This window comes from Pelobates fuscus, chromosome 5, assembly GCF_036172605.1.
Source record: "Pelobates fuscus isolate aPelFus1 chromosome 5, aPelFus1.pri, whole genome shotgun sequence".
NCBI classification, from domain to species: Eukaryota; Metazoa; Chordata; class Amphibia; order Anura; family Pelobatidae; genus Pelobates; species Pelobates fuscus.
The window spans coordinates 71,938,831-71,959,026 of record NC_086321.1 but is presented as its reverse complement, the minus strand read 5'-3'; the positions used below and the strand labels follow the sequence as shown (position 1 = coordinate 71,959,026).

At 39.7% G+C, this 20,196-nt stretch overlaps 1 protein-coding gene across 1 annotated transcript in view; it reads right to left on the bottom strand.

The window, feature by feature from the left end:
* The window catches only part of CPLANE1 (ciliogenesis and planar polarity effector complex subunit 1), a 79,460-nt gene that overhangs the window by 6,577 nt on the left and 52,687 nt on the right, over nucleotides 1-20,196 (bottom strand). The window contains exons 32-46 of the mRNA XM_063453979.1: nucleotides 18,856-19,551; nucleotides 17,527-17,735; nucleotides 16,405-16,522; nucleotides 15,813-15,870; nucleotides 13,751-13,885; nucleotides 13,113-13,235; nucleotides 11,891-12,018; nucleotides 10,648-10,849; nucleotides 10,274-10,530; nucleotides 9,887-9,959; nucleotides 8,429-8,572; nucleotides 7,760-7,790; nucleotides 3,809-3,925; nucleotides 3,325-3,499; nucleotides 743-804 (exon numbers count right to left, since the gene is read on the bottom strand). Coding sequence (XP_063310049.1) covers nucleotides 743-804; nucleotides 3,325-3,499; nucleotides 3,809-3,925; nucleotides 7,760-7,790; nucleotides 8,429-8,572; nucleotides 9,887-9,959; nucleotides 10,274-10,530; nucleotides 10,648-10,849; nucleotides 11,891-12,018; nucleotides 13,113-13,235; nucleotides 13,751-13,885; nucleotides 15,813-15,870; nucleotides 16,405-16,522; nucleotides 17,527-17,735; nucleotides 18,856-19,551 — 2,528 coding nt within the window. The remainder of the gene's footprint in view (nucleotides 1-742; nucleotides 805-3,324; nucleotides 3,500-3,808; nucleotides 3,926-7,759; nucleotides 7,791-8,428; nucleotides 8,573-9,886; nucleotides 9,960-10,273; nucleotides 10,531-10,647; nucleotides 10,850-11,890; nucleotides 12,019-13,112; nucleotides 13,236-13,750; nucleotides 13,886-15,812; nucleotides 15,871-16,404; nucleotides 16,523-17,526; nucleotides 17,736-18,855; nucleotides 19,552-20,196) is intronic.

The window sequence follows — 20,196 nt, the reverse complement described above, 5'->3', positions numbered from 1 at the left end:
GTATAGCTTGGAGGAAAGACGAGACAGGGGGGATATGATAGAAACATTTAAATACATAAAGGGAATCAACACAGTAAAGGAGGAGACTATATTTAAAAGAAGAAAAACTACCACAACAAGAGGACATAGTCTTAAATTAGAGGGGCAAAGGTTTAAAAATAATATCAGGAAGTATTACTTTACTGAGAGGGTAGTGGATGCATGGAATAGCCTTCCAGCTGAAGTGGTAGAGGTTAACACAGTAAAGGAGTTTAAGCATGCGTGGGATAGGCATAAGGCTATCCTAACTATAAGATAAGGCCAGGGACTAATGAAAGTATTTAGAAAATTGGGCAGACTAGATGGGCCGAATGGTTCTTATCTACAGTCACATTCTATGGTTCATTTTAAATGCGTTAACTAAATTTCACAACACAATATCTCTACGTACAGTCCTGTTAATGAACAGGTAAACTGGGAGCTGTGGGGACTAACCCTGCAAAGATTTGAAAAAATTTCAGTTTAACCCCTTAAGGACACATGACATGTGTGACATGTCATAATTCCCTTTTATTCCAGAAGTTTGGTCCTTAAGGGGTTAAACAAACGCAATGTTTTAGCTTCTATTTAAAATGAAAACCTTCCGGTCTACCTTTGCATTTTTCCAGTTTCTCAAATCCCTCCTTAACAGTATAATGTATAGTTTACTAATCTAGCACAATTATGGTATTGTCAGTCAATAAGAACAATGAGTCAAACTTACTTATCTTTTTCATCCTTCTCTCTCTGATTCAGACGGATTGCATTAGTGGTAAATGAAGTGTTCTGGGGTGAGAAGAAAAACACAACAAAACACAAAAATATTTATAAAGCAAATGAATAACTGTAGAAAAGTCGTATTGTTAGGCAGAACAATTTGTAGTTTAAACAGCCATTCGTTTCCACAAACCAAATCTCTCCTCACTGGACTTCACTACACTTTATAGATGGCTACAGTACAGAGATGGTCTTTGGTGCTTTAATTGTAAAATGATCTAAATGTCTCATCTTGGGATCATTTTCCAACACGGTACAGACCTTAATGTACTTAAAATGAAGTGTGGGCACTAAAGGGTTAACTCACATGCACTTGAGTACCGCATGCCTCCCCCATTGCAGTTCCATGTTTTACATCACAGTAAATGCTGCCAGGAAGATTTTGTAAAATAAATAAAAAGGTTTTTAATTTATCCTACCCCAATAGATCAAACAAATTCTTAAATAATAAAAAGACAGAGGAAAAACAAGGCCACTTCCAGCATCGTATACTATCTATTACAAATGACCAAAATTTGACTTTTCCATAAAATCTTTAGAGTTGGTTACATAGTTAGATAGCTGAAAAGAGACTTGCGTCCATCAAGTTCAGCCTTCCTCACACCTGTTTTTTGCTGTTGATCCAAAAAAACAAAACAAAAAAAAAAAACCCCAGTTTGAAGCACAATTTTGCAACAAGCTAGGACAAAAAATTCCTTCTTGACCCCAGAATGGCAGTCAGATTTATCCTTGAATCAAGCAGTTATTACCCTACATTGAAAGATTATATCCTTGAATATTCTGTCTTTGCAAGTATGCATCTAGTAGCTGTTTGAACATCTGTATGGACTCTGATAAAGCCACTTCTTCAGGCAGATAATTCCACATCCTGATTGTTCTTACAGTAAAAAAACCTTTCCTTTGCCTTAGACGAAATCTTCTTTCTTCCAGTCTAAACGCATGGCCTCGTGTCCTATGTAAAGTCCGGTTTGTGAATAGATTTCCACACAATGGTTTGTATTGGCCCCGAATATATTTGTATAATGTTATCATATCCCCTCTCAGGCGACGTTTTTCTAAACTAAATAGGTTTAAATTTGTTAACCTTTCTTCATAGCTGATATGTTCCATTCCTTTTATTAATTTTGTAGCCCGCCTCTGCACTTTTTCTAGTGCCATGATATCCTTCTTTAGAACAGGTGCCCAAAATTGCACAGCATATTCAATATGTGGTCTTACCAGTGATTTATAGAGAGGCAAAATGATATTCTCGTCCCGAGAATGAATGCCCTTTTTCATGCATGACAATACCTTACTGGCCTTGGCCACTGCTGATTGACATTGCACATTGTTGCATAGTTTGTTGTCTATAACAATTCCCAAGTCCTTTTCGTGTGTTGTTATCCCTAATTCGCTTCCATTAAGGGTATACGTTGCTTGTGTATTCTTTACGCCGAAGTGCATAACTTTGCATTTTTCAACATTAAATTTCATCTGCCATTTGAGTGCCCAGTCCTCCAGTCTATCTAAATCCTTCTGCAGCAAAGTAATATCTTGCTCACATTGTATTATTTTACAAAGTTTTGTGTCATCTGCAAACACTGAAACATGACTTTCAATGCTGTCTTTAAGATCATTTATATATGGTTGTGACGGTACCAGATGGCCTCCCTGGCCTGATACTCATTATACGACAGATTCCCCTGCAGTAAATATTATTGAGTAACTGGATTAAGGCACGTTGGCTTTTTGTCCATGTTCATAGGATAAACACACAAAGCCTTCTTATTACACAACTATGCTGAATGTTTGCTTCTGCTGTGATAAATACACTTATAGTCTTCACAGAAAACTGTCCCTTTGTTCCATGCCTCTCTGCGGAGACCTGGAAATGAAATAAACATGGTTCATGCAGAAGGTATTTCCATTGGACGGTTTATGTAAATCCTGATGGAAATAGAAAATAAAACCCGTATGGGTAAGTAGCCAACGCTGCTCATCTTTAAGGCCACCAATAATGCTTTTGGAAATGTAATAGATTTTGTTACATTCAAAGCCAACACAGGTGACATACAGAAGGCATTATACAGAAGATATTTTTGGATGGAACGTTGCATGTATGTAACTAAAGATATGACCAAAACACGATTGGTTAGGCTTACTTTTACGAGCACCGTGCCTGGGAACTCACATAATGCTCCAACCCCTGCAAAGTGTAACAGATTCTGCAAATGAAACTTAATAAAGATCAATGGGATGTGAGGGTGGTAGAGCATTGGTGGATTGAGAGCTGGAGCACCAGGGAAAGGCTCTCACGGGGAAGCCAGTGGCATTTATGTCTACCTTACATCAGAGGCTAACTGAGGGATCTCCCTCACTGGGTTTCCATGTTTGTAGAAGCTACGTGCCTGAATGTGAAGATATTTGTTACAGTATACAGTATGTGTGAATGCATGGGTCCACCTGTTAGAATTTGTAACAAAACCAGCAGTGTCCCCCCTGAGCTTGGACTCTGCAAAAGATTTTGAAAACAGGGGAAGACTCTCTTACTGCATTGCTCCTGGGTTGAAAAGGATCATGCTCCATTTCACGTAGTTCCTCAAGCTTTTTCTGGTGCTCAATCAGACGTTCTCTGCGCTTTCTCTTCATCCAGAGCTGAAGCTCTCTCTTTTCTTTTTGGGTCCTCGTTGAAGGACTTCGCGATGAAACATTATCCGGCCGTGCCCTGGAAATACAGAGAGACTAAACTTTAAATCTATAATTAAAATTCAGATTTCAACATGCTATAATTCATTCACTAAACTCTGAATTATAGAAAACTGAAATCTATAGTAGAGTTAAAGAATTGTTCTAAATCGACTATCTGTGCCTACATTTTTGAATTCAAATTTCGATTTGCTATAATTGAGAGTTTGGTTAATAATCCCAATTGTGATGAAAAACAAAGAGAAAGGAGAACATGACCAACACAGTGTTGCTTTCTACACTCCAGGTTTTACATGACGTCAAGAAGCATTTGCCAGTACTCTTATACCTGGATAGTGTCCGAGCCTGAGACTCTGTCAAACCAAGTTCTGTAGCAGAAACACCTCCCTCCATGAGATCGTTCAGGATATCGGCAAAATCGCTCAGACCAGTCAGATCCAGGATGCTACAAAATAGGAATATGATTACCGAGGAACGAATACAAACCGAGCAAAATACAATGCCACTTCCACATGGTCGAAAATTAAAATGGTTTATAATAAATATTAAAGTTTAAAAAACAAACAAGCATAAAAAAAAAAAGTGGACATCTGTAATTTGGTATATTACTTTTTCCCCTCCTAATTATGTCTATAGATTTTTGTATGTTTCCTAATGTGTCTCAATTTGTGTAAACCATTTGTAGAGTTCTAGATGCAGTATTTCAGAGTCGTAGGTCAACACTACCCCCAATCAACAGTCAATAAAATAACTACAAGGGGCTGGGCCTGAGAGCTCAACACCTAACCGGAGAATTAAGTGGCCGGGGTATCCTGACTCCCTTACTTCTCTGTCAAGTCATACCGTTATTGGAGGTTCCGGCGGGACCTGGAGAAATAGCTGGACGGGTGAGGCGTCCACTCTCCCGCTCGGCATACAGCGCTATTCTGGCATGCATCCGATGACCCCCCAACCCCCTCTGGATCAGTGGGGGATATCCCGGCCCCCACTAGCCAGCCACAAATCTCACTGAGAATCAAGGACACTGTGCCCGATCCTGGTCAGCACGCAGCACCCCCTGTCAAGATGGTGGCTGCACTCCCACCTCGTGGCACTGAGCCCACACAGCCCAAGAGAGAATACACTGTCAGTGTCCAGCAAACTTTGAAGAAACTGGATGGGATATTCACCCACTTCTGTGCCTCTCTGGAGGAAAGAGAAGCAGCAATGGCATCTCAGCCTCAGGTGGCAAAAGGGGAGAAAGCGAGAGTGGAGGAGTGTGGGCCTACCCAGGGCTTTAACCTTACACAAATACGTGCACCGCCGACAACTAGATTTCACGGGTCATGGGTCAAAAGGGGCAAGATCCCACAGCGTTGCCCACACCAAGAGCTTGGCAACCGCAGGCAGCAGTAATACCGCACCACGACCTCCTGTCTCCCTCCTCTCCAGAAGGACATGGGCAACCTCAGTCAGGTGCGTAACACAGTGAAACAGACTCGCTTACCGACACTGGGCTGGATAGAAGCTTAACACGGCACCCTTCCTGCTACGGTGTTACTGGACTCTAGCACACAACACCCGCGGATCGACACTGCAGGCATCGGCTGACTCCTGGCAGCACAGTGAAGTTTCCCACACTATACTACTCAAGTATTGGGGGTGGCTCCTGTACTACTTCGTGTCCACTACATTACATACATACTCTAATGTATTACAAGCAGTTTAACATGCTCTAAGCAATTGTTGATTTGTTCAATCTTTAATTTTCTTTTATGTTTTTCATTCTTCTCACATGTTACTCCTTGAGACATATTAATCTAAATACTCCACTATGACATACCAATATAGTCTGTCAGTTTAGCCACTCTACTCTTCTTACTTCTCCTGACTGCTACTGACAGTGTGACCAAGCATGTTCTCTTGATGTGAGAATCACAGCACACAGTGCTTAGAATAGATCTCTATGCTCCTACTGCACACATTATGCTAACACTGTTTCTTCCATTTGTTACTGCACTTTTTTTTGTTTTGTTTGTCTATGCAGAATATGAATCTGTGCCTTGATCATTCTATCGATACTATACAAATGTACTAATTGTATCTCTGCACATCAAAAATAAAGAAAAATAACTACCAATAACTAGGATCATAATGAGTTCTAGACCCAGAATGGAAATCTTACCTTGATAGCTAGAAATGGCAGCATACACAAATTGGTTTCCTCCACCCACACAGCAGATTGGAAACCTGGGAAGGAGGCCTGTCCTAACTACAGAAACATGGGACCTACTGTGTAGGCCGTGCCTTTACTTTTTGCTCATCAGACCATTTTCCTTTTGCAGACCCAGCCATGAAAATTCAACATCTCTATTTCCTAAGACCTAGTGTTTTTTTTTTTTTAGTGCTTTATGTAAAATTTCATATACGTAACATTGTCAACTGAGACCATCTCGAGGTGTTCAAACAGTTACATTGTATTCACATTGAGAAACAACCAACTAGAGCTTTCTGGGTATGTTAACTTAGCGGCTTCGATCTGTGTCCACCGCAGGCTCCTGGAAGACCAACAGCCAAAGTTGTGTGCCAAGTTTTAACTTTAAGCATTAGGCCTGTGAGGTGGGCTACTGTTTTCTTTCAAATGTCATATTCATAAGCATGTTGGGGAGCACTGAGGCAAGTATTAAATCCTCTATGATAGGGTTCTGTAAGAGAGTGTATAGAAGGCTAGATTGACATGTCAGTTCAATGATAATTACTTATATAGTGCCAACAGCGCTCTACAATAGGTAAACAAAACAAACATTTAATTCTAACAAAACACGTAGGACACATGGGAATAGTAGGTGCAGAGGGCCCTGTCCAAACAAGCTGATATCTAAATGGATGGGGAACAAATACATAAGGAATTAAGTGATCAGTATGTACCCGAAGGAAGGGGTGGTGTTCAGGAGCAGGAAGGAGATGGGAGATGGCATAGGAAGGTTGTATGGGATGGGTAGTTAAGGGGCGGGCTGATAGGCTTCTATAAATAAGTGTGTTTCAGAGAGTTTTAGAAGGACTGCAGAGGCGGGTAGAGTTGGATGTCCTGCGAGTGGGCATTCCGTAAGGAGGGGGTAGCCTTGGAAAAGTCCTGCAGGTCAGAGTCTGGGACCTGTCACCCATGTGTCAGTTGTCTACACTACCCTCGTCTGTAAAACGTTATTTGGCATTGTGATATCTTCAGGCTGGAAAACGTTCCCAATTAAAAAGTTGGCACCAGCAATGTCATGAAGACGGATGCATACAACAGTGCAAGTGGATATAGTTCAAACCAATGCTGTGTCGGCGACGGACGGCTTTCTTACGGCTAATTTGGGGCTGTACTTCATCGAGTTACCTGTTCAATGTATACATCCCTATACTGTAAAAACACTGAGCCCGATTCAGCAGCGACAAGCTGTATCTGCACAGACAAACAGCGTTTCTGTTAATAGACTTTACATTAACGGAAATCATTTTATTTGGCTTTTATCTCCGCTCACTAGACACACATGTTCAATCTGTAGAGAGGTGATTAGCCACAGGTGTAGCACTATGCCGAGCTCCTTTTATCAGTGGGTATCCAAATAAACAAACACTTTTCTGTGTTCTCATTGAGCACACTAAAGGTGCGGCTTTCTCAAATACATTTTCTTCACATGGGAGAAGAAACCTTTATTTTGTAGGATTAAAAAAAATTATCTCCCTATACACACTGGGAGCTTTGAAATACACACTGCAGGTAAGCCTTCTTACAAAGTTTTTTCCCCCCATGATTTCTTGGTCCAAGCTAACCCATTCTGCCATTGATAACAGCCAGGAAATACAAATGACAGTAAGGATGAATGATTTTACACTTACAATATGTAAAGATTTTTTTTAACTGCTGTATGATCATGATGACTGCCTTCCTCCAGATGCATGATTTGTTAAATAGGCTCAGCCTCAGATCATTCAACACACAAATCACAAATAGGATATTCACTGAAGTGAGAATTTAAGGTGAAATAAAAAATTAAGGCCAAAATGGTCAAACTGGAGAAATTCAGCTATGCTGTCTCAGATTGGCTACTATGGCCTTAAATGTTTCACTTTAGTAAGTCACCGTGATAATGGGAGAAAAAGGAGGAGGATTAAGCACTAAAAGCTATGTAAAAGTCTCATTGTTAGAAGGTTTATTTTGTCCCATTTCCCGTTTTTGAAGGCAATTTAAGGCACAATTACAACAGCAAAAAATAAAAAAAAATAACTAATAAAAGGGCAATACACATTGTCTTACCTTTTATCCACGTGTGTATGGTGTGCAGGAGCTGAAAGAACATTAGATGCCATTAATATTGATTTAGATTCCTAACTTCACAATACTGACTGATTCAAACAGTAACCCAGTGTTCAGCACGTCCCTGACTAGTGTTGGAATGAGGCATTATTCATTGCACAGCACCCACGATGGTTACCCAGGGAGACATGCAGTAACAAAGAATCCCCATGGACACCTTGCAGAAGGTCATGTAAGTTAAATACCAGGCAATAAGGATCTTAGGATAAGGTAACTGTATCAATAGTTTTAATGTAGCAATTGTTAATCACATTAATGCCATTTATTTTAGTAGAGGGGAAAACATAATTAACATTTAGAGAACCCCCCCCCCCTCCCCCCCCATAAACGATACATTAGATTAAAGAGAAATCTGTAAATGTGCATATTCTTACAGCCATTATAGAAATACTGGGTGAATGACCCGTTCGAGATAACATATTATATTAGTTTATCTGTTGGAGAAGATCAGAGACGGACAGTATAGAAGGATAAGATTGGCTTTACGAACTATATTTTCATTTGTATTGTACGCACTTCGATTAGGAGAGAAAGGGTTAATATAGCAACTCTCCCAAAATGCTAACTGTACACGTTGGTGATATTAAGACGACAAAGAAGAGGAGTTACCAGTTAAAGGTCTAGAGTTGTTGGAGGTGCGGCTTGATGAAAAGGAAACTATAGGACGTGAAGTGATCGCAGCTGGGCTTGGTAATGCAAGCTCTTCATCTTCCTCGGCAAGTGATTCCATCCTCACATTATTTACATCAAGTGCTAAAACAAGTTACACACAAGTCATCTTAATATAAAAGCAGATACAGAGCATGTTACCACCCAGACAAACCTTAAAGGGCCCAGAATGCACTTTTTCCTCACATGGGGAGAGTGATCAAGGCATCAAATGTTTCAAATATTTAGCTTAAAGGAACAGTTCACTCCACACATGGAAAAATAGCTGAGACCACTGTATAGTAGATAAACCCCAAATTAATGCATGCATTTATTTATTGGGGGTATATATTAAAAGAGCTTGTAAAATCTGAAGTTCTTATGAAGCCCTCCCCTTTTTCTCATTAAGAAACCTCTGAAGCTCTCCCACTGTGCAATCTCGTGTGCACACCACACAGCGTTCTGATGGGAGGTCTGAGAAGGAGGTATGCACGGAGGATGCAGGCATGTCCAAGTAGAGAGCGCCTGCCACTTCCTTTAGCTAATGGAAGCAGGAAGTAACCTCACTGGCTGTTTGACAGCCGGGGAGTTCTAAAAGTTTTATATGGGATACTCATCACCCATACAGCACTTCAGCAAGCAGAAGTGATTTATAGGTGTGGTGTGGTCCTTTAAGAGAATAATCATATGCTATTGTATGGTGCGCCATGTTAAGTCAACAAATCGGGTCCATACACTCACAGGGATTTTCAACAAATGGCTTTTACACAGTATAGTAAATCAGCCAAATAAAAGCAGTGTTAATTTTGGCAGCACCTTTTAATTTAGTTTTAGTCATAGTATTTTGACTAAAAAGCCATTTAAGTTTTAGTAATTTTTTAGTCATCTGAATTGTGTTAGTTTTAGTCTAGTTTTAGTTTACTAAATCTCCAGTAGATTTTTGTCAACACAACTAAAATCTAATAGGTTTAGTTAAAGCCTCTATTTCTCTTTTTCCCCTTCCCCAGCCCTGTGTCCTCCCAGCCTCTACATGTCTCTCTCCCAAGCCTTGGTCTGTCTCTTTTACCTCTTCCACAGAAAACATTCTAAAAAACATTGCTTTTAGTTTAAATACCCAGAGTATCAATGCAAAGTTTAAAAAACAAACGTACAAACAGACTTAAGTTTGGCAAATGTTTATCTGATTAAGTACAGCTCAAAAACAGAACCTTGATTGATCTCACTTATTATAGAACACCATTGTACTACATATCCAGGAAAAATGACAGACTGCAATGGATCAAATACTGCCATTTTGGAAACCCTGTAACACTGTCGCAAATATATTGAGCATTAGGGAGTTAAAGTGTGTCCCAATTAGATGCACTAGTTTAACATGTAGTAAAATAACAAAACAATTCTGCTTTAAAAGATACTAACCTTTTTCAGAGACTTTAACATCTTTTACATCAGGATCCACTGCAGGTGTGAGGTTTTCAATTGTATTAACCAGCTGTAATGAGAATTAAAATACGTATTACTACAAGACAACGAGAAATGTGTTTCTGATGGTACTGTAGCCCATATCTCCCCCCCCCCTTACCAGTTTGTGTAAGATTCTGCAGAGTAGCCTTTTATAAAATGTGGACAAGAGGACTACTGGAAAAAAGTCTCAAAGTTAGATTGTATATGAGGCCTTCATTGAAATTACTCTGTACAGTGAAATGAAAAGAGCTCCTTCTGTTGGGATATTTCTTTACAGAGACTGACAAAGCTCGCTATTACAATATAAATAAACCTTACTGAACGGATGTTGTTCGCACTTACAAGCTCAGTATTGGCAAAGTCTCTCTCCATGCTGTCTGCCATTTCTTGTAGAGCGGCCAACTGGAAATCCATCTCCTGCAACTTTGAGATAGCATGATTCTCCCTTGGAATTCTGGGCCAAGCTCTTCTGTTGGAATCAACGAATGGAACACACGTGGGATCCTCAGACAACATCTTGTATGTGACCATGTCTGCTTCACTAGGTATCCTCTCCACCAATCTCTGTCTCTCCATGGGGATGTTTGGAATGAAGCTTCCTTATAAGGGGAAAAAAAATAAGTTTAACTTTAAAGAAATATTTTCCTTATTAATGTTTTATGGATGATCATAATGTGTACATTTTACTATATCGATCCTTTTGTAAAACACATTACCTCTGGGCTGATAATTGTCAGGATGTCTAGTATGAGTCTCAGAACCAGCAATGTTGAGAAGATCTGCTGGAGCATCAAGGTGATCAGTCTTCTCGGTCAAAATTTCTGGTCTGTCATAGGTCTTCCCTGAAGGGGCTATGGAAGCTGCGGTCCCTGGCACATCTTCCTCAGTGTCAATCACGCTTCTATATTGTTGGCCAACCTGGATTAAAGTAGAGTAGATTAAATGGTAGAAAGTAGAGGAAATGGTTATATTACGAGTTCACGGTTAAGATGCCCAAACTTCTCCCACTTCCCCTATGTAAATGTACCTTTTGAGGATCAGACACTTGTGGAAAATGTTTTACTTCTAACACCCAAGTATTTCCTGTCTTGTATATTTTCATTTAAAATTTTGTTTATGATTTTTTCTAATCCTTTGGTGGTAATTTGAATATACAGCAATGCATCTTTATAAAGGAGTTTATGTATGTAAAAGTGCAGTAAAAAATTACATAAAACTTTTCAATATACACTGGGCACTTTCCGGCCAATATCTTCTGTCGGGGGAAGGGTGAGAGAAGGATTCAGGGACTTGCTTATACAGGAATCTAGAACATGGTTCCTTCCCAAATTGTAACACTCCATGTAGATGGTTGGAGATGTGCAGAAACATTAAAAATCATGCATGGTTAGCCAAAGGCCTGCAGTTGGACAACAAAGGTCCATAACAATGTAAAGCAAAGTTTAACCCCTTAAGGGCACATGACATGTGTGACATGTCATGATTCCCTTTTATTCCAGAAGTTTGGTCCTTAAGGGGTTAAAAAGAAGAGTTGATGTGCCTTTCCTTTGTAAATCAATGGTGACCCGGTTTCTTCATTTAAAAGATGAAACACTGTGAAAGAAATGGTGTTTTAACTAAAAAGTCTCGTTCATTTCAGGGCTTTTGTTATATCAGCATCTGCATTACTCAAAGTGTAATATTAGATAAATATTACAAGTTTGAAGGCCTCGGCTTCAGAGTTACAGTGAACCTGTGAATGAGCCGATGATAAGGGCTACATTCAGTATACACTGTATTCATCAGATGTACCCTATTAACCCCTTAAGGACACATGACATGTGTGACATGTCATGATTCCCTTTTATTCCAGAAGTTTGGTCCTTAAGGGGTTAAAAAAAACGCCAACTCCGCTAAAAATAGGTAAAACCATGATACAACTCCAAACTCTCCCGGGCGGTAGCTACAGTGACCCCTTACATGATTGTGTGGAAGGTCTGGTTTTGAAGTTGGAGCTGCTTTGTCCTCTGGCTTGTTATCATGGAAACCAAGGTTCAGGAACATCGCTGGTGGCAAGGAATCTGGAGGAATGTCATCCAGTCGGCTTTCTAATCGGAGAAAATGGAATGAAAAAGTGTTCAAATATCTCGCATGTAACAGATTAAAGTGATATGGAGTGATCATTTTCTATACACTGTGCTAGAGAGAAAACTAGAACAATCATATATATTGATTATATGTGGAACTGGCTTCAGGAAGGGCAACGGTTAAGTGAGCAAAATTGCAATATGATAATCCACTTATTACAATGTTTTTAAAATAATGAGTCCTTGTGCTGGGATGGAATACACATTTTCAGCTGGTTAACACTGAATAAGGGTTCCAAGGAGCAAGTAGCCCCTCTGTGCTGCGCTGGATAATGCTTTAGCATTGCTGAGCACTGTCAGCTGCCCGTGGTACAAATTGGTATGGCTAAGCAGAGCGTAATCTCCAATTTAACTCCTTTGTTAACTTCAGCAGGGGTTGGCTGTAGACTGACAGGCAAACTCATTCAGTGTTAACCCATAAAACAGTTTAACGCTGAATTGAAGGATAGCCCCAAAGGAGTCTAAGTATGATCACCAATTCAATGAGATGAAGTGTCCCTTTAATTGAGCCCTTTTGTATTTTAAGGTGTATGAGAATCCTTGCCATTAAATAAAGCAGATTTCCTGTGAACACAAAGGAGTGTTGGAAAGCACAAATACAATGCAGAGATCAATCTAGGTGTAGCTAAATTCACCGAATGAAATAGGTAATAAGAAGCCATATGGAATACATGATAAGTGACTAATTCCCAAGCGTTTCATATCTCTCATTAACGGGAAAGGTGGAGAATTCACAAACATCGCGCCTAAAATAACCAGAATTGGAAATATACAAAACTTGCGGAATATTTCTCGTTTAGTTACTTTGGTCTAAAATTAAAAATTTTTTACATTATTTACATTATTTATGGTTTCACCTACATCTGATTTCAAGGCAAGATTAAAGGACATGGAAACCACAGGCTCTTCTAAACGAAGAGTCCGACACAACAGTGGGGATCTGGAGTCATTGCAACAGGCACACGACAATATAAACGGACACTGTGTGTTCTCAATATTCAGCAATGATTCTACAGTAAGCAAAGCTTGCGAAACAAGAAAGGAAGAGATCACACCTGCACCGGTATAAGAAGCAGGCAGCGCACTATTAGACAAATCGACAGACGTAGTCCCTGAATTCTTAAACTGCTTTGTGCGCTCCTTGGAAGCCGTGGCAAGAGAGGCGGTAAAGTCACGCTCTTGAAAAGTAGAAAGCATAAAAGATTATCACGCAATGATCTAGCATTAGACAGACATATAGCCATCACAACAGAGTACTCTTAAAGGGGAACGGTCACTTCCTATAGTTTTTAATGTGTTTAGTGATCCCATGTGTTTTACAAATATGTATTTGTGAGGTGTGAAAAATAAAATGTAAATATCCACACCTCTTCATCCTGCCACTAGGCAACTCTGACTTAGCGCAATCACTGTTACAAGTTCTGTTCTTTGCACCTGGCTGTGAGCATGCAGAAAGCATACAGAGTAGAAATGAAACAGTTATTTGCATTGTGTGCCCTAAGGTGCCAGGATTGAACTAGATTTTTTGTTTCTTTTAATACATATTTAAAAGAAAACAGAGCACAACATATGTTATTCAGGTGTAATTTTCAAAGAAGTGCCGGTTTCCCCCTTTAATGTACAGTACTGCAAACGTATTCATTTTAATATTACTGTATTTGTATACAGTGAGAAGCTGAGTCGCTAATGTTACCAGAATCTGTGTTTGTGCTGGCGTCTCGTATTTCAGGGGCTTTCTTCTGAGTCGATGCCATGTAATGTAACTCTGCAGATATAGATGGAATCGGATTCCCTGGAATCTCCTTTGACAATAGAGACTCAAATGTACCTGTTAGAAATAGCAGGATACAATACAGGTATATTAGATTATATATTGGCAGATATACCCATTTATTTATTGTGGTATCATTTATTCTATTTGACAAACATTTAATTCTATAAATACGCACAATACTATTAACTTCCAGGGTCGTTCACTACAAAAAGAAAGATTGGCATGGAAAAATTCTCAGCTAGATTTTCAGTCACAACAAAATGTAAATTACTACAAGATTTAGTTTTTCTGAATAGAGTGTTTGACATTTAAAAACAATGGCCAGTGGCCTACTAGAGTGGAGGGGAGGGGGGGGGGGGGGAGAGCACCTGCCCCTCCCCGTCCCACTGGAGCAGGCAGCCATCATGTGATGGTGCCGTGTAACAGGTTCCTGCTTTACATTTTACTTGTGGTGCTGGCGCAGAGAAAGCTGCTGGGATCACTCTGCAATGATCTCCCAGCTCCAGCATGCGCTCTGTACGGTTGATGGAGCAGGCATAGGATGTCAACAGTCCAGAGCTGGGAAATCAAAGTCTACAGAGACCGATCCCAGCTGCACCACAATGAACACCAGGGATGAAATTCCACTAAAGCCATCAATGTCAAGGAAAGGACATGAAGGCTAGGTGGACCTCACAGGATTAAAAAAATATTAAAAATAAAAATGAAGTGTTTGTGCACAAACGTGTATGGATGTTATGAGAGTGTATATGAATGATTGTGTCTAATTATGTGTATAATCTGTATCAAAGTGTATTTATGTGTGTATGTGTTCATGTGTGTATATGAATGCATCTATGTATAAGAATGTAAGTACGTGTGAATATGTGTATAACTTACCTAACAAAAGGGGGTTGAGGGTGGTGCAGATGGAGACCCCAACATTTGTATTTACAGTTTCCTCCCTGGGTACCATGTAACCTTGTAACCATGTAAACTAGGCAACACCACTTTAGTGAATAACCCTGTTCATTTCTTATTAATTCAATACGTGTATGAGTTCAGGCACAGGGGCCAGTGCTTTGATGCAGTGTTAATTTTTGGCGGCAAATTCTGATTTAGTTTTATTTGACACGACTAAAATCTAACGGGTTTAGTTAAAGCCTCTGTCTCACTTGGCCCTTCCCCAGCCCCTCTGTGCAGTGTTCATTTTGGCAAAAATTTCAATTTAGTCATAGTCTTTTGACTTGAAAGCTATTTTAATTTTAGTCGTATTTTAGTCATCTGAATTATTTTAGTTGACAAACTGAACTAACAATTCACCATCTAACCATTAAACTGTTCTAATGGTCCCACTTTGAATTTTAAAAGGAATTTTTTTTTTTTGTTTTTATTTCTTTATTTTTTCCACTTGACAGAAGGAGCATGGAAAAGCATTTGCAATGCGGCTTATGCAGAAGCCCATGAATTCACAATACATTCAACCATTGGCTTACAAAGATTGATACAACACCTTTCTAATAACTTGTGAAGCCATAGGCTATCCTATCTATGTGTCAAGGGTTTTTGTTTTTAAAATTAAATTTAAACCTTGTGTTTTATGTTAATATCTTAATGCAATAATGGTGTCACATTTTTTAACCTCTGAAGTGGGCAATATACAGTGTACAGTACCTTAGTAGGTGGTATCCTACACTTTATATCATATTATAGCTTGTGGTATCACCAAGAGTGTAGGAAGCAAGAAGAGAAAAAGGTAGAGTATACAAATAGAAGATAGTAGAAAGGAGTGAGGTAGGAAGAATGCGGAGAAGGGAGAAGAGAGAGGAAAAAAAAAAGGGGGCAGGGGGTGGAATCATGCATCAGGCCAGTGTAGCATTGTATGATGCATGGGTCTGTGGGGGTATAGCTATTCCCTGTCGAGGGTCCTACGTTGTTTTTTCCCCCCACTCACATAGGGGTCTGGGTGGGTAGGCTTTAAAAGGAATTTTAACGGATCTACCTAGGGGAATGACAAAGTCAGAGTCTTCTTCCAATCCAGGCTGTTTGTTATCCATGTTCTAGAAAAATAAAACGAGATTCATTATTTTGAACAAAATGTTGCAGGGGGATTCAGGGTAGACAACAAGTGATGACATGAATGGGATGGATGGTATCTGCTTTAAAAGGAAATTGAATGAAAAAAACAAATAAAACAAGTACGATTTCTAACCAACATATGCTTTGAATTCGGTACAAATTTAGTGGCTTGTATTTCTTAACCCCTTAAGGACACACGACATGTGTGACATGTCATGATTCCATTGTATTCCAGAAGTTTGGTCCTTAAGGGGTTAAGGACCAAGCTTCTGGAATAAAAGGGAATCATGACATGTCACACATGTCATGTGTCCTTAAGGGGTTAAGCAACATAGATCCCTCCCGGTACCGTTCTACATGACTCCTACAGATATTAGTTTGATAAAGATTACTGCTTCTCCATGGTAACTCATGGAGTAAACTCGGCATTTCGGATTAGAATATGGAAAAGTAATGCGTTTGGTGGGATCCAGGAGAGCAGGTGGAGTCTCTGTAAATCTTTTCTCTAAACATACCTCGGATTGCACAGTGTCATCAAAATTATTGGAGAAAATGATGGAATCTTCTGGACGGAATGTAACAGAAGCTTTCCTCTCTGGTTTGCGGTCCTTCTGTTTAGTGCGTCTCCTCTGCCTGTTAATAAAATACAATGTTTGGATTTTTTTATCATAAGCTAACCCAAAACAAAGAGGTTTATTCACTGAAACAGTCTGTTTATGGTTGAGAAGATAACGGAGAACTTTATACCAAAGAGTAAAAAGAAAATAACTAAAACTCTGCTCTATTTGCTTGGATTTTTTTCAACGGATTATATAGTGAATAAACCCCATTAATATGCATGAGAAATCAGCACTTTTATTAAATGACATGGCGTCAGACATCTGATCCGGCTGCTTCCTGGAATGTTTGCTCCATGGCTAAACTCAAGAGGCAAGCAAATGCCCAAAGTGATACAGCTCACTGAGAAGTCTGTGATTGGACAGACAGAGAATGTATATGCTGTGGAAGAAGGGGAGAGTTTGCAATGGCTGCAGATACCCCCCCAAAAGACCTGCAAAATGTAGGCAAAGACACTTTTGTCTTCATATCAGGCAAGCTAGATGGCTAACTAACTTGAAAAGCCCGGTCTTGGAGTTGAGCAGTGGGATAGTCTAGGCATCTAGATCAACATACTTCCTTCCCATTTACAAATAGAAGTTTTTGAAAGTGGATAAAAGAGAGTTTATTTAATCTTTCCGACTGTGGTCTGTCGGTGCTACATGCAGAGGATTTGACTGTATGAACTCCTCACGTACCTGCAAGGCTCAATATTACAGTGCTTGACAAAAGAAAAAGTCAACAGATGAGGAAAAGGGGCATCTGGGCATATAACAGAGCAGAAACATAGACTTCATTAACAATGCTGCAAAGAGACTGGCTGTCTTTACCCTCGCATAAAGTAACAGCAATTTTTCGGTTAAAGCCAGACAGATATTTATATTATATTCTGCTGCAAGTTTGGGATTCTGCAATCCCCAGGACGGGTGTCAATTCATTCGAAATACTAGGATATTCCTAGTTACTTACTTAATATGCATTAATATTTAAATATAGCTTTGTTACATGCATTTTTCACAGCTTTCCATTAGTTACTATACCGTTTAATACTATCTTCTTTGTTCACTACTTGTTTAAAAGGATCATCATCTCCTTTCTTCACAACTTCTTCAAATGGTTTAATGTTTGCCTTCAGTAGCTGTAATGTGTTCTCCGAGGTACCACCGAGGCCTTGGTTTGTGTGGCTTTTTTCAAACATAATCAAGTTCTGTAGTGGTAACAGCCGGGGAGAGGGTCCAATGGGCAAATTCTCAAGGGGAAAAAAAAAAAAAAAAAAGAAATGTTTATGCAGGTATCTATCTACTGTGAAAACGTATATGTGCAAATCAATATGGATCAGATAACCTGGCATCTATAACTGCTTAAATCATTCTATACTTGGAGCAAAAGCACATTATTATGTAAAGGGGCTGCTACACTAGAGAAAAAGCTTGACCATCATGGGAAATGTAGTTCACAAAGTACACCCAACATTTAACAGTTATCTGCTACCGCCTAGCAGGCATCTGCACTCGGCTACCGCCTAGCAGGCATCTGCACTCGGCTACCGCCTAGCAGGCATCTGCACTCGGCTACCGCCTAGCAGGCATCTGCACTCGGCTACCGCCTAGCAGGCATCTGCACTCGGCTACCGCCTAGCAGGCATCTGCACTCGGCTACCGCCTAGCAGGCATCTGCACTCGGCTACCGCCTAGCAGGCATCTGCACTCGGCTACCGCCTAGCAGGCATCTGCACTCGGCTACCGCCTAGCAGGCATCTGCACTCGGCTACCGCCTAGTGTATAAGTGTATAGTGCATATAGTGCATTTAGTTTGCATTATGTCACTTAACATCTAGTGTGTGTATACACTCGACTAACATCTAATTGTTTTAAAGAGGATTTAAAAGGGATGTCATTAACTCCTATTTCACCTAACAGAAAGTGGAAAAGAGCCCAAAAAGCTTGTAACACCAAGAGTGGAGCGTAAAATGGTGGAAATGTGACCACCTACCCTAAAAAGGGGTATATCAGAGTATTCCGAACTTGGAAGGTATTCCAATCCAGTAGGTACCTTGATATCTAATCGATTGGAATACCATCCAGGTTCGGAATACTCTCATATACCCCTCATATACCCCTATTTAGGGTTTCGCCATTTTACACTCCACTCTTGAGGTTACAAGCTTTTTGGGCTCTTTCCCACTTTCTTTTATGCATGTTTTTGGTGGGTAAGAGGGATTCCCACTAGAGTGTTGTGTTAGCACGATCAGCTATAACTACAGTGTTATGGTATCAGCTAAAACCAATTAATAACATGAATTTAATTTGAATCTGGAAATCACCTGCATGTGTTTATGGTTTTGTAGCAGTGTATTGCCTAGCACTTACCTGTGGCTGCTGAGGTAAGTGCGTTTTAAGCAAAGTTAATGTTGGAGTCATGGCCTGAGACTGTAAGGATTCCGGAGCCCTGGAATCAGGTCCTTTCTGTGATGGGAAATAAGGAATGGGCTTTCTATTCAAATGGAGTAAAGGAATTCCTGCTGGGTTATCCAAAGAAAGCCCATGTGATAAGCTTTGGGGCTTTTGTCCACTCTGTTGGATGTTTGATCTCTGAAGGTGAACTGGATGAGCAGCTGGCAAACTCTGATCGTCTGTAGATAGATGTTTTGGAATTCTCACTGCTTCTGCCCACTTCATGTTCTCCTCTGCTTTCCTCAATAGTTTGAGGTCATTCTTTGTAACATTTGTATCAGTAGTACATTTTGCTTTTCGAGAACTGTGGGTGATCTTCTGCATTTGTGATGGACCCCAGGCTTCCCTGGGTGGAAGAGGACCTTTAGATGATGCAAAATCTTGGGAAAAGTATCTTGGAATTATATTCAGAGGCATGATGTTAGGCTGGGGGTGCAGTTTAAGCAGTGGGAATCCACTGGAAGCAGACATTTGTGCTGAAATAACAGGAACATTAGGACCCACTATAAACGGCAAGCTTGGGCTAGGACCTGCATCAAGTAATCCCAGATTTCCTGGAATAGTTTCCTTCTTCGTTCCATGGTTTACAATAATACTCAATTGAGGAAGCTTCTGAGGGCAGAAGGTGAAAAAACAAACCAAAAAAACCATTATATTCAAGAATACTTTGATGGTTATAGAGGAGATTATAAAAGTGGACAAGTCTCCCACTTAAAGCACATAAAAAATAAAAATTCTATCAAAACAGCCTTAGCTTAATAAAGTGATTTTGGTATATAGATCATGCTTGTGTGCCTCACTGCTTAATTCTCTGTAATTTAGGAGTTAAATCACTTTGTTCATCCAGCCCTAGCCACAAATCATCTGGCTGTGATACACACAGCCTCCCTATCCACTTCATGAAAAAGAGGTCTAATTTTTAAACTTCCCTTACTACATAGGAGATTATATATGGTGTAGATAGGATTAGCCGTATAAGTTCAATAGACAAGATGATGTATAGATACCCGTCATACCGGATTTGTTTTACCGGCTATTAATAACCCGGACACAAATATACAAAAAAAAATATATACACACACACACACACACTATATATATATATATATATATATATATATATATATATATAAATATAAACACACACACACATATATATATATATATATATATATATACACACACACACACACACACTAAATTTATAGATCATGTAAAGATCTAAGTACAATGGTTTAACAAATCTTTTTAAAAACA